At 32.1% G+C, this 18,709-nt stretch overlaps 1 protein-coding gene across 3 annotated transcripts in view; it reads left to right on the top strand.

The window, feature by feature from the left end:
- NBEA (neurobeachin) overlaps window positions 1-18,709 on the top strand; it is a gene marked incomplete at both ends in the record, with an annotated part of 605,261 nt that overhangs the window by 168,288 nt on the left and 418,264 nt on the right. For 2 of the 3 annotated variants that reach the window (XM_079722002.1, XM_079722001.1), the window contains 5 exons: window positions 369-1,385; window positions 3,311-3,528; window positions 5,900-6,053; window positions 14,054-14,234; window positions 16,377-16,507. In XM_079722002.1, coding sequence (XP_079578128.1) covers window positions 369-1,385; window positions 3,311-3,528; window positions 5,900-6,053; window positions 14,054-14,234; window positions 16,377-16,507 — 1,701 coding nt within the window. Of the gene's footprint in view, window positions 1-368; window positions 1,386-3,310; window positions 3,529-5,899; window positions 6,054-11,503; window positions 11,528-14,053; window positions 14,235-16,376; window positions 16,508-18,709 lie in introns of all 3 variants that reach the window. The other variant, XM_079722000.1, reaches the window with a different exon arrangement.

Raw genomic sequence — 18,709 nt, 5'->3', positions numbered from 1 at the left:
ATTAGCCAGTTCTCTGTTTTAGCTCAAATAACCCGAATATGTAGGAGTTCAGCTGGCGTATTAACTAGGGTAACATTGAAATACTTCACCTAAAAGAAAATATCATTTTATTTAAAAAACTTTAATAATGCTAGTTTACCTAACTGTGTGTTTTTGGACAAGTCATATAATAAGTCATATATGACTATTTTGATGATATTCCAATTACTTGATGAAACTAAGCATTTGTCTTAGGATTAATATGCACTATGTTTGAAATCTTAAAATTATTTGCACCATTTTTGCTATTATTATCATAATTTTATTTGTCATTTTTTTCTTCTTAATATATACAAAATGCCTTAATGTTTTCTTTATCCATTCCTAAGGTCACTTATGAAGCACATAAGGAATACCTAGCTAAAATGTATGAAGAATATCAGAGACAAGAGGAGGAAAACATTAAAAAGGGAAAGAAAGGGAATGTGAGCACCATCTCTGGCCTCTCATCGCAGACAACAGGAGCAAAAGGTGGAATGGAAATTCGAGAGATAGAAGACCTTTCACAAAGCCAGAGCCCAGAAAGTGAGACAGATTACCCTGTCAGCACAGACAATAGAGACTTGCTCATGTCAACAAAAGTGTCAGATGATATTCTTGGAAATTCAGATAGACCGGGAAGTGCTGTACATGTGGAAGTGCATGATCTTTTAGTTGATATAAAAGCAGAGAAAGTGGAAGCAACAGAAGTGAAGCTTGATGATATGGATTTATCACCAGAAAATTTAGTAGGTGGAGAGAATGGTGCTCTTGTGGAGGTTGAATCTTTGTTGGATAATGTATACAGTGCTGCTGTTGAGAAACTCCAGAACAATGTACATGGAAGTGTTGGTATCATTAAAAAAAATGAGGAAAAGGATAACGGTCCATTGATAACATTAGCAGATGAGAAGGATGAACTTCCCAACAGTAGCACATCATTTCTCTTTGATAAAATACCCAAACAGGAGGAGAAACTCCTTCCTGAACTTTCTAGCAATCACATTATTCCAAATATTCAGGACACGCAAGTACATCTTGGTGTTGGTGATGATCTTGGATTGCTTGCTCACATGACTGGTAGTGTAGACTTAACTTGTACATCAAGCATAATAGAAGAAAAAGAGTTCAAAATCCATACAACTTCAGATGGAATGAGCAGTATTTCTGAAAGAGACTTAGCATCATCATCTAAAGGGTTAGAGTATGCTGAAATGACTGCTACGACTCTGGAAACTGAATCTTCTGGTAGCAGAATTGTACCAAATATTGATGCAGGAAGTGTAATTTCAGACACTGAGAGATCTGATGATGGCAAAGAATCAGGAAAGGAAATCCGTAAAATCCAGACCACTGCTACGACGCAAGTAAGTCATCCTACATGTGTTCTAAAGATGCGTTGAATAGATATAGAGTTGTTAGCACCAAAGCAGAGTAATTTCTTACCAGTCACACCACGTTTATATTTAATTATGATAGCATAATACTTTATGGAATTGAGTAGTGTGGTTCTATATATAAAAGAAATTTAAAATACCTGAATCATATATCCAGCTCTGCCACATTCTATCTGCGTAACTTTGCTCAACCTCTCTGGGCCTGAATTTTCTCATGCAGTGCAAGAGATTGTACCAGATTGAAATGTGACCTTTAAGGTCTCTACCAGTTTGAACATTTTATGGCTCTGTGACTACATTTACACATTTGTATTCGAGATCTTCATTCTGAATACTTGATTAACTTTAACCTTTTGAGCTTTAGGCCCAACCCTGTTCTGTGGATTATAGAAAAGAGGACTTGGAGCCCAGATTGAACTGATAAATGAAATGAAGGGGAAGGGAAAAGGGAACTGTTTTTATCAAGTGCCTACTATGTTCCAGGCACTGTGCTATATGTTATCAGATTTAATCCTCACAACAACCCTGTGAGGTAGGTAATATGGCTGAGAAAATTTGGAATTATTAACAGTGAGAATTTTCTTTATAGCCACATGGATAGGGATTCATATGAGAAAATTAGAGATTCTCAGGCTTGGTGGTGAGGAAATGTTAGTGCTGCAGTTTGGGCCTCACCATACTAAAGCTAAAAACAGATGATGTTTTCTGATATGAATTTTAATTGTTGAGCACTGAGTTTATACTTACTTATTTTCTAGACTAGATAATACCTTATGGTTAAGAATTGAAGAAAACTTTTACCCTTTAAAACTTGTTTTTTGTTGTTATTGCCTAGGTTTTCCATTCACCTTTTTTTTTTTTTTTTTTTTTTTTTTTGCGGTACGTGGGCCTCTCACTGTTGTGGCCTCTCCTGTTGTGGAGCACAGGCTCCGGACATGCAGGCCCAGTGGCCATGGCTCATGGGCCCAGCCGCTCCATGGCATGTGGGATCTTCCCAGACCGGGTCACGAACCCGTGTCCTTTGCATCGGCAGGCGGACTCTCAACCACTGCGCCACCAGGGAAGCCCTCCAGTCACCTTTTAATGTCATCAAAGAATCATTTAACGTGTGTCCATTAGAGTTAGGTTACAGAGAGTAAACCATACCTCGCTAGTGTCTTTGTACTCAGAATCTTTGAAAATACATTCTGTGTGTGGAAAAGATTTTTTTTTTTTCTCTACTAAATACTGCCATTTCCATTTTTGTGGCAGTTGTGCTACAGTCATAATTGGCGGGGGATGGAAATACTGAATTAAGTCCAGGTTTAAAATAAAGGAAAGCATGGTGCATTGTTTACTGAGCATAATCTCTAGGCTTGCCTGGTTTTCACTCAAAGTTCACAGGCATTTATCTGGTTTTCTAACATAGAAAAGGCATTTATTTTTCTAAATCGAAGTATTTTGAGTGAAATAGACTTTGAAGTTAACTTGAATCTGTACAAGTAATATTTCTTTTAATCTTGTGTTTCTAATTACAATTAGTTGATGACATATACCCAGTATTCTTCATTTTGAGTATAGGCTTACTTTTATAAGGAAGAAATGTGGTCTAATGTAAAGACTCATAAAGAGGGTTAGAGAGGATCTGGTTTTCAATGTGAACTTTGGTGTTAAACTTAAGTTTTAGGTTACCTTGCCTAGTTTCTGAAGCAGCAAAATAAAAAAAAGAATAATAGCTTTTTCTTCTCAAAAAGGTTCCTGTGCAGGGAATCACCAGGTGAATAATAAATGTAAAATATACTAACCTACTAAAGTCATATGCAAAAGCTTTACTCACTTAACTGTACTGACTAGTTTCATTTTGAAATCAGGTGTTTCTTTTTCACTCTACAAATGTTCCCCTTTTCTGTCTCCAGGCTGTTCAGGGTCGGTCTATCACGCAACAAGACAGAGATCTCCGAGTTGATTTAGGATTTCGAGGAATGCCAATGACTGAGGAACAGCGGCGCCAGTTCAGCCCAGGTCCACGCACTACAATGTTTCGTATTCCTGAGTTTAAATGGTCTCCAATGCACCAGCGACTTCTCACCGATTTGCTATTTGCATTAGAAACAGATGTACATGTTTGGAGGAGGTAGAAATACTTCTTTTCTATAAATAAGACTACTTTCAGTTGAAAAGTGAATATTTTAAATTGGTGGCATCCACTGATTAATAAGCAAATTATATCATTAAAAATCTCACAAATTAAATTTATTAAAAATAATCAAATATTGAACATTTTTATATAAACATAAATATTTTCATAATGATTATAAGTCCTGGGGTGGGTCAAATTAAAGGCTAACCAAGAATTTAGGCTTAAGACAGTTAATTAGCCAATTTTTGAAATCTGGCATTGCCAGGTTATTATAAAAAAGTTTTAACCAAGAAAAGTTTCAGTACTGGTTCAAATAAATTTTTACATTTTTATCTTTCCCTGTTAAAATTAATACCACGTACTACATTTATTCTTGGTGATACGATTTAACACATAGTGCTAAAATAAAATTTAAAATCAGTTTATGACATCTATTTTTAGAGCTTATACCATTTACATGGTAAGTGGATATCATTTCAAATATAATCGTTTAAGGAAAACAGTGAAGAAAACAGTTCAATTGTTTTATTTTTTCAGTTCAAATAAATTGAATAAGTTTCAAGAAAGAAACCAAAGTCTGCATAAATTTTAAAATTACCTTGCCTCAACTTCAATTTAATTTTCTAATGGCAAATATGCAACACATTAATCAGTTATGAGAGTGTCATGTGTTCATGCAGATAAATTAGGTAGTTGATGTCTGTCAGTAACAGTACCCCAGCGTCAGTGACTTGAACAATCAGTGGCACAATGGACTATGAGTGAGTTTCTTAACAGTGGACTTAAGTGAGTTTCTCTGCTTCTCCTAGTTATCCTTCTAAGATTCAAGGTGGCTGCTTCAGCTCCCAGAATCAATTCAGCACAGGAAACTTACCCCAACTAGAGGGCAGGACTCTTCTTCCTCTTTCACCCCCTTCTTCCTTCCTCCTCTTCCTTGTCTCTCTCCCTCCTCCTCTCTCTCCTCTTTCTTCTTCTCCTCTTCCTCTTATTCTCTTCTTCTTCTTCTCTTTTTTCTAAAAGAAGCCCCTCAAGAAATTTCCTTCTTCTGTCTCATGTGTCAGTAGGATCATATGCTATTCTCTGAGTCACCAGCAAAAGGGAATGGGATTATAATGATTGGCCTCCATGGAGCAATACTGATTACCAACCTAGTAGCTGTGGTGAAGCCAGTCTTTCCTGTACCAGATGTAGCTCAACAATAGAACAAAATCTAGATTGTGTTAGCAGGGAATAAGGAATAGCTATCATGCAAGCAATCAGTGTCTGCCATAGAAAGTTTTTAGTTCTGATTTTATTTGGTCAGTTTGTCCTTAGTCTACTTATGTGATAGAAACAATGGTCTTTCCATTGCTAATGTTATATGCTAAGTTACCTAGGGATGGTAAATAAGGAGACTGGAATACCATGAAATAGGTTACTACTAACATGAGTATCAGTGTATGGAGAGATACAGTGTAATTTACTAATTGCAATGTTAGTATCCCCCAAATGAATGATACTCAACTTTCCATCCCTTAATACTGTGTGTGTCTTTCTGTGTTTTCTTTCATGGACTCTCATAAAATTTCCCAGGCAGAATTTTACATAATTAAAAAAAATATAAAAGATAGATAGTACTTTAATTTTTAGGACAAGAGAAAACATCCTGAGATCTAAGATATATTAGATGATATTTTGCAGTTCTTAAAAGGTGAGAATCATTGACTTAAATTTGATCATGGAGTAATCTCTTTTTTTTCTGTTAGAGAATAGTTCATATTCTTGACCGATCCCAAATTAAAGCAGTGTATTTCTCTGAGAATCTATTGTGAATGTTTTGTATGGCAGAGCTGCACTGCTCACCTTTGAGGTCTTTTTTCCTTTTTTTATTCAGTAAGTACTTGAATTTTACTGACTCACTTATACTCCCCTATCGTATCACTTCTGTGGCTAGCAGTATACATTTTCAGTACAGCTGGTCAAAGCTGGAGCTGCAGTCTGGTGATACAACAAATTGTCAGCTAACTATTCACTTGTTCTGCCTTTCAATACCAAACAACCAGCTTTGGCAAAAATAAATTTTTTTAGCCAAATTCATTAACCTAGTCATATGTCTTTGAATCAAGTTAATACACTGTATTTTAAAAGCAGAAACAAAATAATAAATTATTATACTTGGACACACACAAAAAATCCATGCCGAAATGAATGCTAAGTTTTTGGTAATATGACATCTCAATTGTAAATTATTTTCTTTTCTAATAACTCCATTTTAAATTTGTCTAGCTCTTATTTTTCACTTTAAAAATGACATTATAAATAAAATCTAAATTTATTCTTAAGCCAAAGAAATGTTCATTTCTGCTTTGTTTTTCTGCTATTTTAGCCATTCCACAAAGTCTGTAATGGATTTTGTCAATAGCAATGAAAATATTATTTTTGTACATAACACAATTCACCTCATTTCCCAAATGGTAGACAACATCATCATTGCTTGTGGAGGAATTTTACCTTTGCTCTCTGCTGCAACATCACCAACTGTAAGTACTTTGCCTCCATCTAGTGGTTATGTTTTATAATTACATTACTAGAGTGTGTCAGTGGTGGTCTATACTATAAACAAGGAAACTTGTTAACCATATAATTTAAAATTATATATATTTATATTCTCACCTCTTTTAATTGTCAGTCTTGGGTTCCAGCTGTGTGCATTTATGAACATATTTCTCTGGTAATTCTGATGAACATGCCTTAGGAAGAGCAATAACTATGAATGATTTAGTTTTATTTTCTATATTGTTTCTCTCTTCAAATCTACATTATAATAAACTGTTAAAATCTTTGTTCTGTAAATCTTGAAGTTCTAAATACAAGTACATGTTTATTGTATGATAATTAGAGTCGAATCTAAATTTAGAAAAAGTCATCTTTAGACATTCAGTCTCATATGACTTGCTTGAAATATTATCTTTAAACTTAATATTATTTTAAATGATATATAGGAGTATTATACTTCTGATCTCTGAGATTTAATCTTGAAGCCAGTAATTTGCTTCAAAAAGAGAATCGAATGATTGAATTCTTAGAGTGTTTCTTATTTAAAACATAGGTACCTCAGATAGAAAAAGTATAAATGACATTTTTTTCTGTACCTGAAAAATTTCATAATCCTTAAAAACCTCAAAAAACCTTATGTTAGCCATATGGCATCTTTTAGAATTTTCATGTGATATGATTTACTGGTTCAACATTTATTTTTTAAAAATATAGACTTTCTCTAATAAAACATTGAAATGTATTAATATAAGTTTGAAATAATGTTACTTATGTCATTTAAAATATAGTAGATAAATAAAATAACTATATTTTAGCTGTCTTTAAAAAAAATCTGATTCATATTTTTAAAAAAACAGACTCCATAGCTAATTGCTCAGATGGGAAAGAATATAGAATTCTGCTTCTCATATTAACTGTGTTCTTGCTACCACATTGGAAACTCATCCATAAGCCCAAAATATATCGTTTTCCAGAGGGAAACTTGCTGTTTTATTAAGATGTCTTTTACTTGATGAGGCAGAGTTTCCAAATTGATCTCTGGCTTTATTTCATCATTAACAAGTTTTCTCTACATGACTCTTTCTCACTGTCCCTTTGCCACCACCCCTGGAGCAGCACTGAAACTTAAATATTGGCAGCAAAAAGAATGTATCCTCAGCACACCTCCCCCTCACAGGCACATATACTTCTATTTCATCCATGAATTTATTCGGGTCTCCAAAGGCAAGAAGGCTAGTTCAGCAGGGAGTGCAGCAGAACAGGTCCTAATTAGGGCCTTCATGAAATTAGCAGCTGACCAAGGAAATTGAATCAGGAAGAAAAATAGTTGATGGTGTGTGAAGAGTGCAGGTATCCTGTGAGATTAACATACCATCCTTTCTCTTTAATCTCTGATTTCCTCTCATGATTTATACCAAATTCTGATAAATTGAGAGTTATATGAGATGTTAAAAATACATTCTAATATTGAGGCAGGAAGAGGCTTTGTTTTGTTTTTTCCCTCTTCTATGCATTAAAGACTGACTTAATTTTTCATCCTGGCATTTTTCTTCATCCTATAAATTTTTTTATGTCTTATAAATTAACATTTGTTGTCAGGAAATTTTAAAATGTTATACTGAAATTTACTTTAAAATATAATATTGTTTTAAAATTTTCTGTAGAACAAAAATGACCTTTATAAAAAATTAGCAGTAGACATGAAAATTTGTATAGATTTGAAATATTTACATTACTAGTCTTCCAAATTTTAAAACTAGATCTCTATCAAAATAGAGAAAGTAATTAATGAAGTTTCAATAAATAGCATGATTTAAATAATATGTCACTACCCCCAATTTGCTTATTTTTTATTTTATAATGAATATACAATAAAGATACTGACATTTTGAGGTTCTACTTCCAAAATTATTACCAGTGCAGTTTTGATCTTTGCAGTTTGGAATTTGAAACTATGGTACTTATTTCTTAGACTGTTCTCAACAGACTTTGGAATTCATTCAATTGTAGAAACTTTTCTTCATTGCCTCTGTCTCTGTACTTCTGTTATTTTGGTCCATTAGCTAATTGTACCTATACCTGGTTGTACAACATAGCTAATTTTACGTTCTTTGAATAAATTGCTTCCTAATAGCGAGAACCTTTTCTCCCACTTCCTACTGGGAGAAAACGTGGTTGGTGTCAACTGTTGAGTAATGTCTTCTATTACTTGATTGTATAATATTCTTGCTAAAAATTGTAATGTAGTAGAGGGGAAGAGTTAGGAAGGAGGAGGTTGAATAAAGAAAGAAATGAGAACTGAAGATATGGAGCTTTTTAACTTAGATTTTAAAAAATATTTTTTATTGGAATATAGTTGATTAACAATGTTGTGTTACTTTCTTTAACTTAGATTTAAATTATAAAAAGCCAAAAGAGAATTTTGGATGGAATAAGTGAAAAAGGAAACACTGGCAATATACAGATTACCAAAGGGAAACATTGTCATGTAGATGCCTTTAGAATTTCAATCCTATATGAAGAGAGATAGAAACATTTGAAACTAATGTTTGAGTGATACGTAATTTTGTTTAGGTTTGTGGAGTTCTTCAGAATATTCATACATTATATACAGATACGTATTTAAGGAATAAATATGAGTAATGATGGTATGCAGTGGTTGACAAATTTATTCTGTGTATGGATCATACAGTAAATATTTTCAGTTTTGTGGACTATATGGTATCTAACTATTGAAATTTGCTGTTGTTTGCAAAAGCAGCCATATATCGTAACACAGAGGAGTAGGTGTGGGTGTGTTTCAATAAATCTTTATTTATACTTGACTTGTAGGTCCTAGTTTGCTGACCACTGACTTACAGCACCATTTTCACATAAAATACAAATGTCATAGCGTAAAACTTCATTACTTACTCCTGATCATTAAAAATTCAATAGCTAGAGCTTAAGATAAATTCATTTTTCCTATTAAATAAGAGCTTGCATTTGACTTAATGAACATTTATTAAAGTTTAATTTTTAACACAGTTTCACTGGTGGTTGTGATCATTATGTTTTATTAGAAGATATGTAACTTTTCCCATGCAGCCATACTAAATATTTTTAGCATTTGACAAGTCTAATGTTGAAATTGTATTTAATTTTGAGTAGGTAAGTAGAATGCTAAGTATTCTTTATAATTTCTATTAAAAACTCAACCCAGGAAAATGTCTTTTCCATTTCTCAGTATAAGTGTGGATCTCAGATAATTTGCTCATTTTCATCGAAAGCAAACTTTTGTTTCCCAATAATCAGTGAGACTCAAACACGATTTTTCTTGAAGTTATGATTTAACTGAAGGCATATGGGTTTTAGCATAGGATAAGTGTGTATTTTAACCTGGGTTCTACCACTTACTAGAAATGATGTCAACCTTAATTTCTTCATTTTAATGGTGTTAATTTTACTTATCCCACAGGGAGTTTGTGAAAATTAAGTTAGGTAATGTCACTAGATGGAGATGACTCTTACTGAATGTTTCCCTCCTTTACTTCCTTTTGGAACTTTTTATTCAGAATTGTATCATGATGGAATGATCTTCCCATTTATAGAGTAAGCCTGTCACACTCAGAATTCTGAAATTTAAAATAGGATATTTGAACCAAGTTAGTTACTATGGATGATCCATTTTGATGGCAAAAAACTAAAATGGTATAGTCTTGTCTGTTCTCTCCATGGCATTGGCATAGTGGTGGTTTATTTTCTGCCCTGGGACCTTATATGAATACAGTAATCCATACTAAGGATGACATTTGTGTATTGCTGTTGCAGTACCATCACGTGAGAAAATTTGAGCTATTTTATCTTACTTGTACGGAAATATTTCAGTGGAAACTTTAAGGAAAAAGAGTATAGATATACAAATATTTGTGTTATAATGCCACCTCAAACTTAATATTCATTGAAGAAGCAGGACTTTATTGGAGTTTCAGTTTTACCTAGATTATTTAAAATCTTATGTATCATAGAAAATAAATTACATAGTTTCAAGTCTCTAAATTAGACCGATAGTTTTAACTTAAGTAGTCAGGGGAAAGAAATAGAACTCTTCGTATGTAGGTTGACCAGTCTTTGATTTGGGGAAGGAGCATTATTTTTGTTACTGTTGTTGAGGTTTTGAAGTTAATGTTTCTATGACTAGTCAGTTGCATCCTCTCATTTATTTTCTTATACATTGTTCAAGTTGGTCATGAATGGAAGCAAGGAATTGTAGAAAAAAATGAAGATAAACAAAGAACATGGATCAACTACAAATTGCATAACCACTTAATGATTTTAAGTTGACCATTTTGGTCAACCATCCAGAACACTGAATGTTTAGAATTTCATTCAGTGTCACGTATGGTTTCATTTTCTCTGTTGATAGAAAAATAATAGAGACTGATATTTCTGGCTTTCCTAATAGTTTCATAATCCTGAGAAAGAAGAGGAACTTTTTATGTCAAAAAATGATGACAAGGACTTAATTTTAATTTATATTTTCTTACCATTATTAGAAAATGTAGCTAATAGATTTAGAAAAACTACTAATTTTCTTTGTGTTTTGTTTATATCATAACACTGATTATATTTTAGTATTCTCAGGGTGCTTTTATATGTTCTCCTATACTACTTGAAAATAGTTTATTTTGAAATTTATGCTCACGTATAATGTCAGAAGTCAAAGAATAAGAATAGTTGTTGACTTTTATTATAAAGCTTAATTCTATCCAAAAAATTTTAATATACTGAATATAATTCTTAATAATACTCTGAAACAGTACAAAATCTATGCAATTATCTTAGTTCATATGCGACCTCATTTAGTGTATCAGTAAGTTCTTTTCTAGCAAGGGAAAGTGGTTTTTAAGTTAGAATCACTCAAATATTTTATTATCTTATTAATTATTGGGGATTTTGTTCTATAGGAAGGGCTCCAAATATTTTAGGAAACAAAATAGCATGATTCCTTAATGAAAATTCTAGGAGGTTGGTACAATTTATTTTCCTAAGTCATTTCTGCTTAAACTGGTAGTGAGCTAGGGCTTTTACAGAGACTTTATGTTAGTTTAGTTATTAAAATGTTTCCTTGGTCATCTTCTAGGAAAAGATAACTTATTTTGAAAAATAGAGTATGCATCATTTCTAATATATGAACTATATTTACATATATATTATTTGGGCAGTTACTCTAATGAAAAAATTAGAAGTCTATTTGATATTTAATCTTAATTATATGTAATTTATAAAATGAATATCTCTTCTGAGAATTTTTGCTTTTAATAAAATAATCAAATATAATTTTTAATATATTATTTTGTGTCTCAATTTTACATTGTATTTTCATTTAATTTTAATAATTTGCTTTTCTTGTACTTTTTTGATCTGTTGTCTGTTTTGTCTAATGCATGTCCAGGGTTCTAAGGTTAGTATTACTTCAGTAATTTTCAGGTTTTCAGTTTTAAATTTTATTTTTGCTTATTTATGAAATTTTTGACTTGGTTATATTTTGAGTTTCCATACCATCTAACATTAGGCATATCTTTGGTATATTTAAAAGATTCATTAGAAGGATTATTTTCTCAGTGCACTGATGAATTACTATTTTATTATTCACACTAATCTTTAGACTAAACTATCAGAATATAATGAAGACAATAATATTTCAGTCATATGTACAATCAGATTTTAACTGGTTCCAAAGAAAGGAAATTGGTTGGAATATATGTTAAGATTTAATAATAATCATATGTGGGTGATCTTTATTTTTAAACCTATGCTATGATGTTTATATAACATTTCATCATATTTATAAATTACTATTATATAGAATTAGTAAGAACTCCCTTTTAGGTTATTGGTTAAGAATGCTTTTTTTTTTCTTTTGCGGTATGTGGGCCTTTCACTGTTGTGGCCTCTCCCGTTATGGAGCACAGGCTCCGGACGCGCAGGCTCAGCGGCCATGGCTCACGGGCCCGCTCTGCGGCATGTGGGATCTTCCCGGACTGGGTCACGAACCCGTGTCCCCTGCATCGGCAGGCGGACTCTCAACCACTGCGCCACCAGGGAAGCCCAAGAATGCTTTTTAGTTTAAAATTTTGTTTTGTTTAGTCAAAAATAACAGTTTGGCAAATTTCATGGATGATTAATAATTCTGTTTATAATTTCTGTTTATAATTTACTCATTTAAAAATGAAAACATTTTGAAGCTTAAGCCTTGTACACCGCAAAATACTTCAAAATAAGATCATTAACTAATAAAATGAGTTAGAGTTCCCGTAATTTTAGTAATTCAAAATGATGAATTTCTTTGAGAATACATCTATAGATATCCTAAAATTCTAATACTTTGAAAAGTTTTCAGAATGCTTAATGGACCTAAGCAATGGCCAAATCTTCCATTCCATTATAAAACACTTATATTGATAACTGATATTTTAAAAGGAGGTTTTATATAAAATTAATTTTTAAACTTTTATTATAAAAAATTGTGTTGTGGTCACCGATTTTTAATTCATGCTATGAAATGATGCTGTATATCAGTGAAGTGCTAGCAAATGAGGAATCTTTATTTAAAAATTCCAAGTAATGAATTAATCATTTCTTTAGGTCATGGATACTGAATTGGCATAATGTTGTAAATCAACAATTGAAAAAAAAATTTTTTGTCTATTTCCAAGCTCCTCTTAGAGACAATGATTTTAACTCTATTTTGATGTTAAATAGAAGGGAGAAAGGTTGTTACATTTTATACTCCATTTATAATCGTTTAGTTATAAAAGTGCTTGCAGTAGCCAACTGTCTCTTTTCTTACCCATGTTGTGCACAAGAAGTGTTTAAGAGGTCATTGTTTAATCAGTGTTTCCTGCTGACATTTCCATGTTAATGTGAGTAGGGATATGTCTAGGTAGAATGATGGGTATAAATAATGTCAAATGGAGCATTAAATAGGAGCAGGTACCTATGATATATGCATACCTTGTAGTTGAATTTTTCATTTGGTGCAGAAGTAAGGTTAATCCATATGGCTAGTGTGCCCATTTTCAGAAAATTTAAACAGTAGTACTTTTTGTTTATAAAGCATTCCTTACTTTCCCTGATTTTGAGGCACTGAGAAAATGAGGTCTAGTCATAATGAACCAAAATATTTAAAATGTTATGTAATGCACAATAAAAATAAAATAAGAGATGTTGCTATTGCTTACAAAATACAGAGTTATACATCTTACGAAACACAATGCTTTGTACCATTCCCTTTCAAATCAGGAAATTATATTTTACCATAGACAATAGTGTAGTGAAAGTACAGCTTCACCAGTATAGAATGCTACTGATTCTTCTTATTGCTAGTGTCACAAATTAATATCAGTAGAGGAATTAATGATCTTGAGTATTTTTACCCTAGATTTTTATTGTTCATACAAGATACCTAGTGGTTTCACTTTATTCCGAAATGGATAAGAAAGTGTCATAATTTGACAGTTGTCTCCCTTTGATGTCAAATGAAAGCGCCACATATCTTTCCTATTGCTCATCATACATTTATAGGAAAGAAAAATTAGCACATATATTTTTATAAATGAGAATGAGGATTTTAGGAAAGAAATATGAGTTTTATGTCTTTGTTAACTAATAAAATAGAACAAAACTAGTATAAATATATACATGTGATTACTTCTAAATATCTTTATGAAATGATCTTTAGTTTGGAATGTAGTTTTTATAAGTAATGATATTGAAATCTAACATTGATTTTAAAAATAGATTTTTTCCTTTATTTAAAGATAATTCATAGGTAAGCTAATTAAATTTGATAACTAGCTCTTGTGATATATGGAATTAGTTTATGATTTATAACTTGTTTTGTTTACAGAATAACTAAACTACTGTTAACCTGCAGTATTGTATGTACATGTATTATATTTCCAAATTTTAAGCAAGATTTAAATCTTCTACTTTTTTAAAGACGGAATTGGAAAATATTGAAGTGACACAAGGCATGTCAGCTGAGACAGCAGTAACTTTCCTCAGTCGATTGATGGCTATGGTTGATGTACTTGTATTTGCCAGCTCTCTAAATTTTAGTGAGATTGAAGCTGAAAAAAACATGTCTTCTGGTGGTTTAATGCGACAGTGCCTAAGGCTAGGTAAGTCTGTTAAGAATAATGGTGCATGTTAAATAATTACAGATAACTTTTTGATACTCTGTGATACGTAAAGTATTAATGATACAATTTGATGATTATGTAATGTAGAGATTATTTTGTAATTCTTCAGAATTACTAAATTAAAAAATTATAGTATCTTCACATTGGAGATTTCATGGAATTGATCTTTAATGGATTCTAATTTGAAATACAAATATATTTTGAGTTGTTTCAGAATCAGTTGGACAATAACCTTTTTCACTGAAGTGATTTTAATGTAAATCTATTTATGAATCCTTATTTTTGGTAAACTAATACAGAGGGTAGTTGTCCTGGGCCCACAAATGTATCAGAAAACCAACGACTAGTTTTATATACATAATGCTAAAGGATAAAGTTGACCATGCCAATCTCACTGTTTCTCAGAATGCACAGTTAACATTAATAAACATTAGTGTACCTAATAACACTAATAAACATTAACACTAATAAACATTACTATACCTATGATTTTTTTTGCTGCAATCTTGTGTTACAAATAAAATTTAGTCCTGAAAACTCTTAGTAAATTTAGACCAGCTCCTTAGGCAGGAATCATTCTTACATCTCTCACCTTTTTTAAAGGGAAAAATGATTTATATTATTTAGTTTTTACAGGGGACCAGACAACTACTGTTTTCAGACCAAAATGGCTACTATTTTCATACTTGACTTAAAGTGTGAACAGGGAGGACATGAGAAAGTACGGTATTTGATAGGGAGGATGTTCTTGATATGTATTCTTTTTATCCATAATTTTAAAAATTATGTAAAAATCCACATATATATATATATATATATATATATATATATATATATATATATATATATATATATGGTTGCAGGGGAGAAGTTGTTTCTAATCCAAGGACGGAATAAGAACTTGATTTACGAATGGTGGAATAAATGTACTTTTTAATGTTGTTTTGTATTTTTGTATTTTCCTGAGAGGAGTCATTTCATCTCCATTATAAGGGAAAGAGTGACCACATGGAAATCTCTCTGTCAGCCAAGAGGTGTGGAATAATTACTGTGGGCCATCATGGACATTTCCATTGATATTTAACAATAGCTTACAGATTGAACTTTGTTAGAGAAAATTTTTTTTAAATGCCTGGATATCTTGAAAACTGCATTTATTTGGTTATTCTGAACTTTTATTTCTGAATATATTCCAAAGCTTTACTGCTGATTTCATTTTTATCCTGATAATTCTTAGCAGATTTGTTTTCTAATCATCCACAGGAAAGTTTTATAAGTGAATAATAATGAAGCAAACAATTATATGTATGTGCTGTTTACTGTTCTAAGCACTTTTCATATATTGATTCAGTTAATCCTCATAACAGTCCTCTAAGGAAGTTACTGTGTTTATACTCATTTTACCATGAGGAGACTGAGGCACAGATAGTTTAAGCAGGTGGCCCAAGATCACACAGCCCATAAGTGGCAGAGCCAGGATTCAAACTTAGGTGGCCTGATTCCAAAATCTGTACTGTTTATTACTGTGCTTTACTGCTTCTTAAAATAAGTAAGTGAATAGACAGAATGTACTTATTGAATGCTTGTTGACAAAGGTGATGTTTGCACCATGAAAATAGGTAGATATTGGGACTTGTGAGGCTTGACTATATGGATATACCCTGTTATTGCCTGAAATGGGGAGCTGTGCTCTGTATAGTCACCAAGATAGTCAACTTAAGGGCAGAAGAATTATTATTTAAAAAATCATCAAATATGAATACATTTTTAAAAATTTTATATTGATCCATAAATTTAAGAATTTTGAAGGTTGGAAGGGGATAGAATAAGGAAGGGTATATTGGGAGCTTCAAAGACCCTGTAGTATTCTGTTTCTTCAGCTGTTTGGAAGTTTATGGGTAATTTGTTTTTTATTTTTTAACTACATGAATGTTTTATGTATACTTTTCATTACTGTGTTTCCTAATTTAAAACAATATTTATTGATCTGGTTGATTTTAAGAATAATAATGGGATGGAGAAACTGGAAAGAAAGAAAGAAAAAATAGAACCAAGCAGTTTTTTAAAACACGTCCAAGTCAGCAATTTACATCAATAATATGCTTTCATTTTTTAAAATAGTTTGCTGTGTTGCTGTGAGAAACTGTTTAGAATGTCGGCAGAGACAGAGAGACAGGGGGAACAAACCTTCACATGCAAGCAGTAAATCTCAAGAAGCTCCCCAAGGTGTGACTGCCACAGCAGCTTCCAAGGTAATTAAACATTTTCTATGTTAAATACAATGTACCTTAAAATTTTTTTTTTTAAGTTCATGAGAACAAAGTGACATGGTATTGCTTGATAATCAGGCAGATGGAGGCTCTGGTCCTGGCTTCTCTTCTTCAGAATTGTATTATCAAGATGACTTAACCTCTCTGAGACTGGTAATTTTTGGTTACTCAATGAAGACACTAATAATTTCTACCTCGTAGGGTTCTTATAAGGATTATATCAGTTCATAGCACTGAAAAGTTCTTAATTATTACTATTTTTAATAGTTACATATATTTTCACAGAGTTCAGTATATGAATAATGCGCTTTTTAAATGGATATGCTTTTGGGGATAGAATTCCCATGATAGTCAACAAAAATATATTGAATGCCCATGAAGTGAATGAATGGTGTACAGTATTTTGGAATGCAGCAGTGATTCTCATTCTAAATTAGCTCTGTTTATTATATGTTCAACTGACCATTTGCATCACTTCAGACTTTGAGTAACGTGACTTTTAGGTCCTGCGTGCTTGACTGTTGCTTACTTCAGCTACAACTCGGAATCCCTTACCCTTGCTTTTACTATTTTATCTTTTTTATTTATTACTATTTTATTTTAGTCACACTGTAGACTTCATGCAGTTCATCAGAATTTGTTTTAATGTTTAGACTTCCACATAGCTTCCCCTTTCTTGAAATGTCCATCCTTATTTTTCACCCCAGTGACTCTGTTCCACTCTTGGCTTTAGCTTAAGTTCAACTCTCTGAGGAAAATGTTTTCTAATACCTTCACTGCCAACCCAGTCTAGGGGAAGTTCCTCTGTTTGATATTTTCATAAAACCTGGCATGTCCCTTGTCACTCACGGTACTTGTAATTAGATGTTTGATACTGAAACAATGAAGGCTCAATAAATGAAGGCATGAAGTAAAAGTTTAATTCATTTAAAAAGTTCTGTGGCTTCAAACTTTTGCAGTTTTCAGGCAGAACAGCCACTCATTTAGTCTATCTGTAGTGTAGCGTCTTTCTTTTTCACTACTGTTAGAGACACATTCCTAAAATAATTAGACCATATATTATTTTATTGCTGACAAGTCTCCACAAAGCTCTTCATTGCTTAGAAAATTAAATAGAAACACATCAGCAGTCATGCTTCATGTTATTTGTGTAGGCACAGGAGACTGTTACTTGAGGGCATGTTTGTATCTTATACATCTTTGTAATTACCTTATGTATATCGCACAGCACAAACTCTAGAATCAAACAGTTCTGAGTTTGTATCCTGGGTCTACCACTTACTGGTTTTATGAACCAAGACACATTCCTTAGTCTCTTGTGCCTCAGTTTTTCATTTTAAAGACTGGAAGACAGTTTTCCAGTCTTTAAAATGAATATGTATATATATATATATATATATATATCTTAATGTATAAGGTGTTTGTATGAATTAAATAAAAAGCAATAATGCGTTGAAGTACTTAGTAATTCCAGAAATGCAGTGAACATTCAATTAATACTAATTTCCTTCCTCTCTCTAGGAGTTAGCCATTCAATATATATATCATGAAATGAATAAATAAGTTAGTATTTTTGAGAGCTTAGATCTTAAAAGTGTCTGTACTTAATTCAGAAGATAATAGGGAACATTTCAAGCCTGTCAAGCCAAGTAGTACACTGACTGTAGAATATGGACAGAAAAGCTCAATGAGAGGGAAATCCATAGTAATTTAGTTGAGCTAGTCAGTGTCTCTCTAGCAAGAACCTTGGCAATGAAAGATGGATTATAAATGTTGGATATAGAAATATTAGGGAAAAGTTGACTTGGTAAGAAAACACGTTTCAGAATAGAGAATCAATGGAGAGAGTTGTGTTTTTTTTTCCCCTATTTTTATTCATTTTTAATGTGGCACTTGAGTAAGTAAACCTTAGTTAATTTTGGTGTGTTACTAACCTGAGTGAACTTGTATTAGCCACATGGTTTCTTTGCACTTCATTTTTTATTCTTTCTAAAAAGGAGCAGTAATACAAGCTTTTCCTATAAAACTGTCTCGAATTAGATTATGGACATAGAAGTACTTTGTAAACTGTAAAATAGTATATAAATTAAAATATATACAAAGTTTTCATCTATGCTATGAATAGTATATTATTTCTTTCATCATTCTCTGATAAAGATTATTAGCCTATTTTTACATATTAAA

The sequence above is a fragment of the Hyperoodon ampullatus genome (assembly GCF_949752795.1).
Source record: "Hyperoodon ampullatus genome assembly, chromosome: 16".
In the NCBI taxonomy this organism is placed as follows: domain Eukaryota; kingdom Metazoa; phylum Chordata; class Mammalia; order Artiodactyla; family Ziphiidae; genus Hyperoodon; species Hyperoodon ampullatus.
The sequence above is the reverse complement of the archived record's forward strand: the minus strand, read 5'-3'. Positions and strand labels throughout refer to the sequence as shown.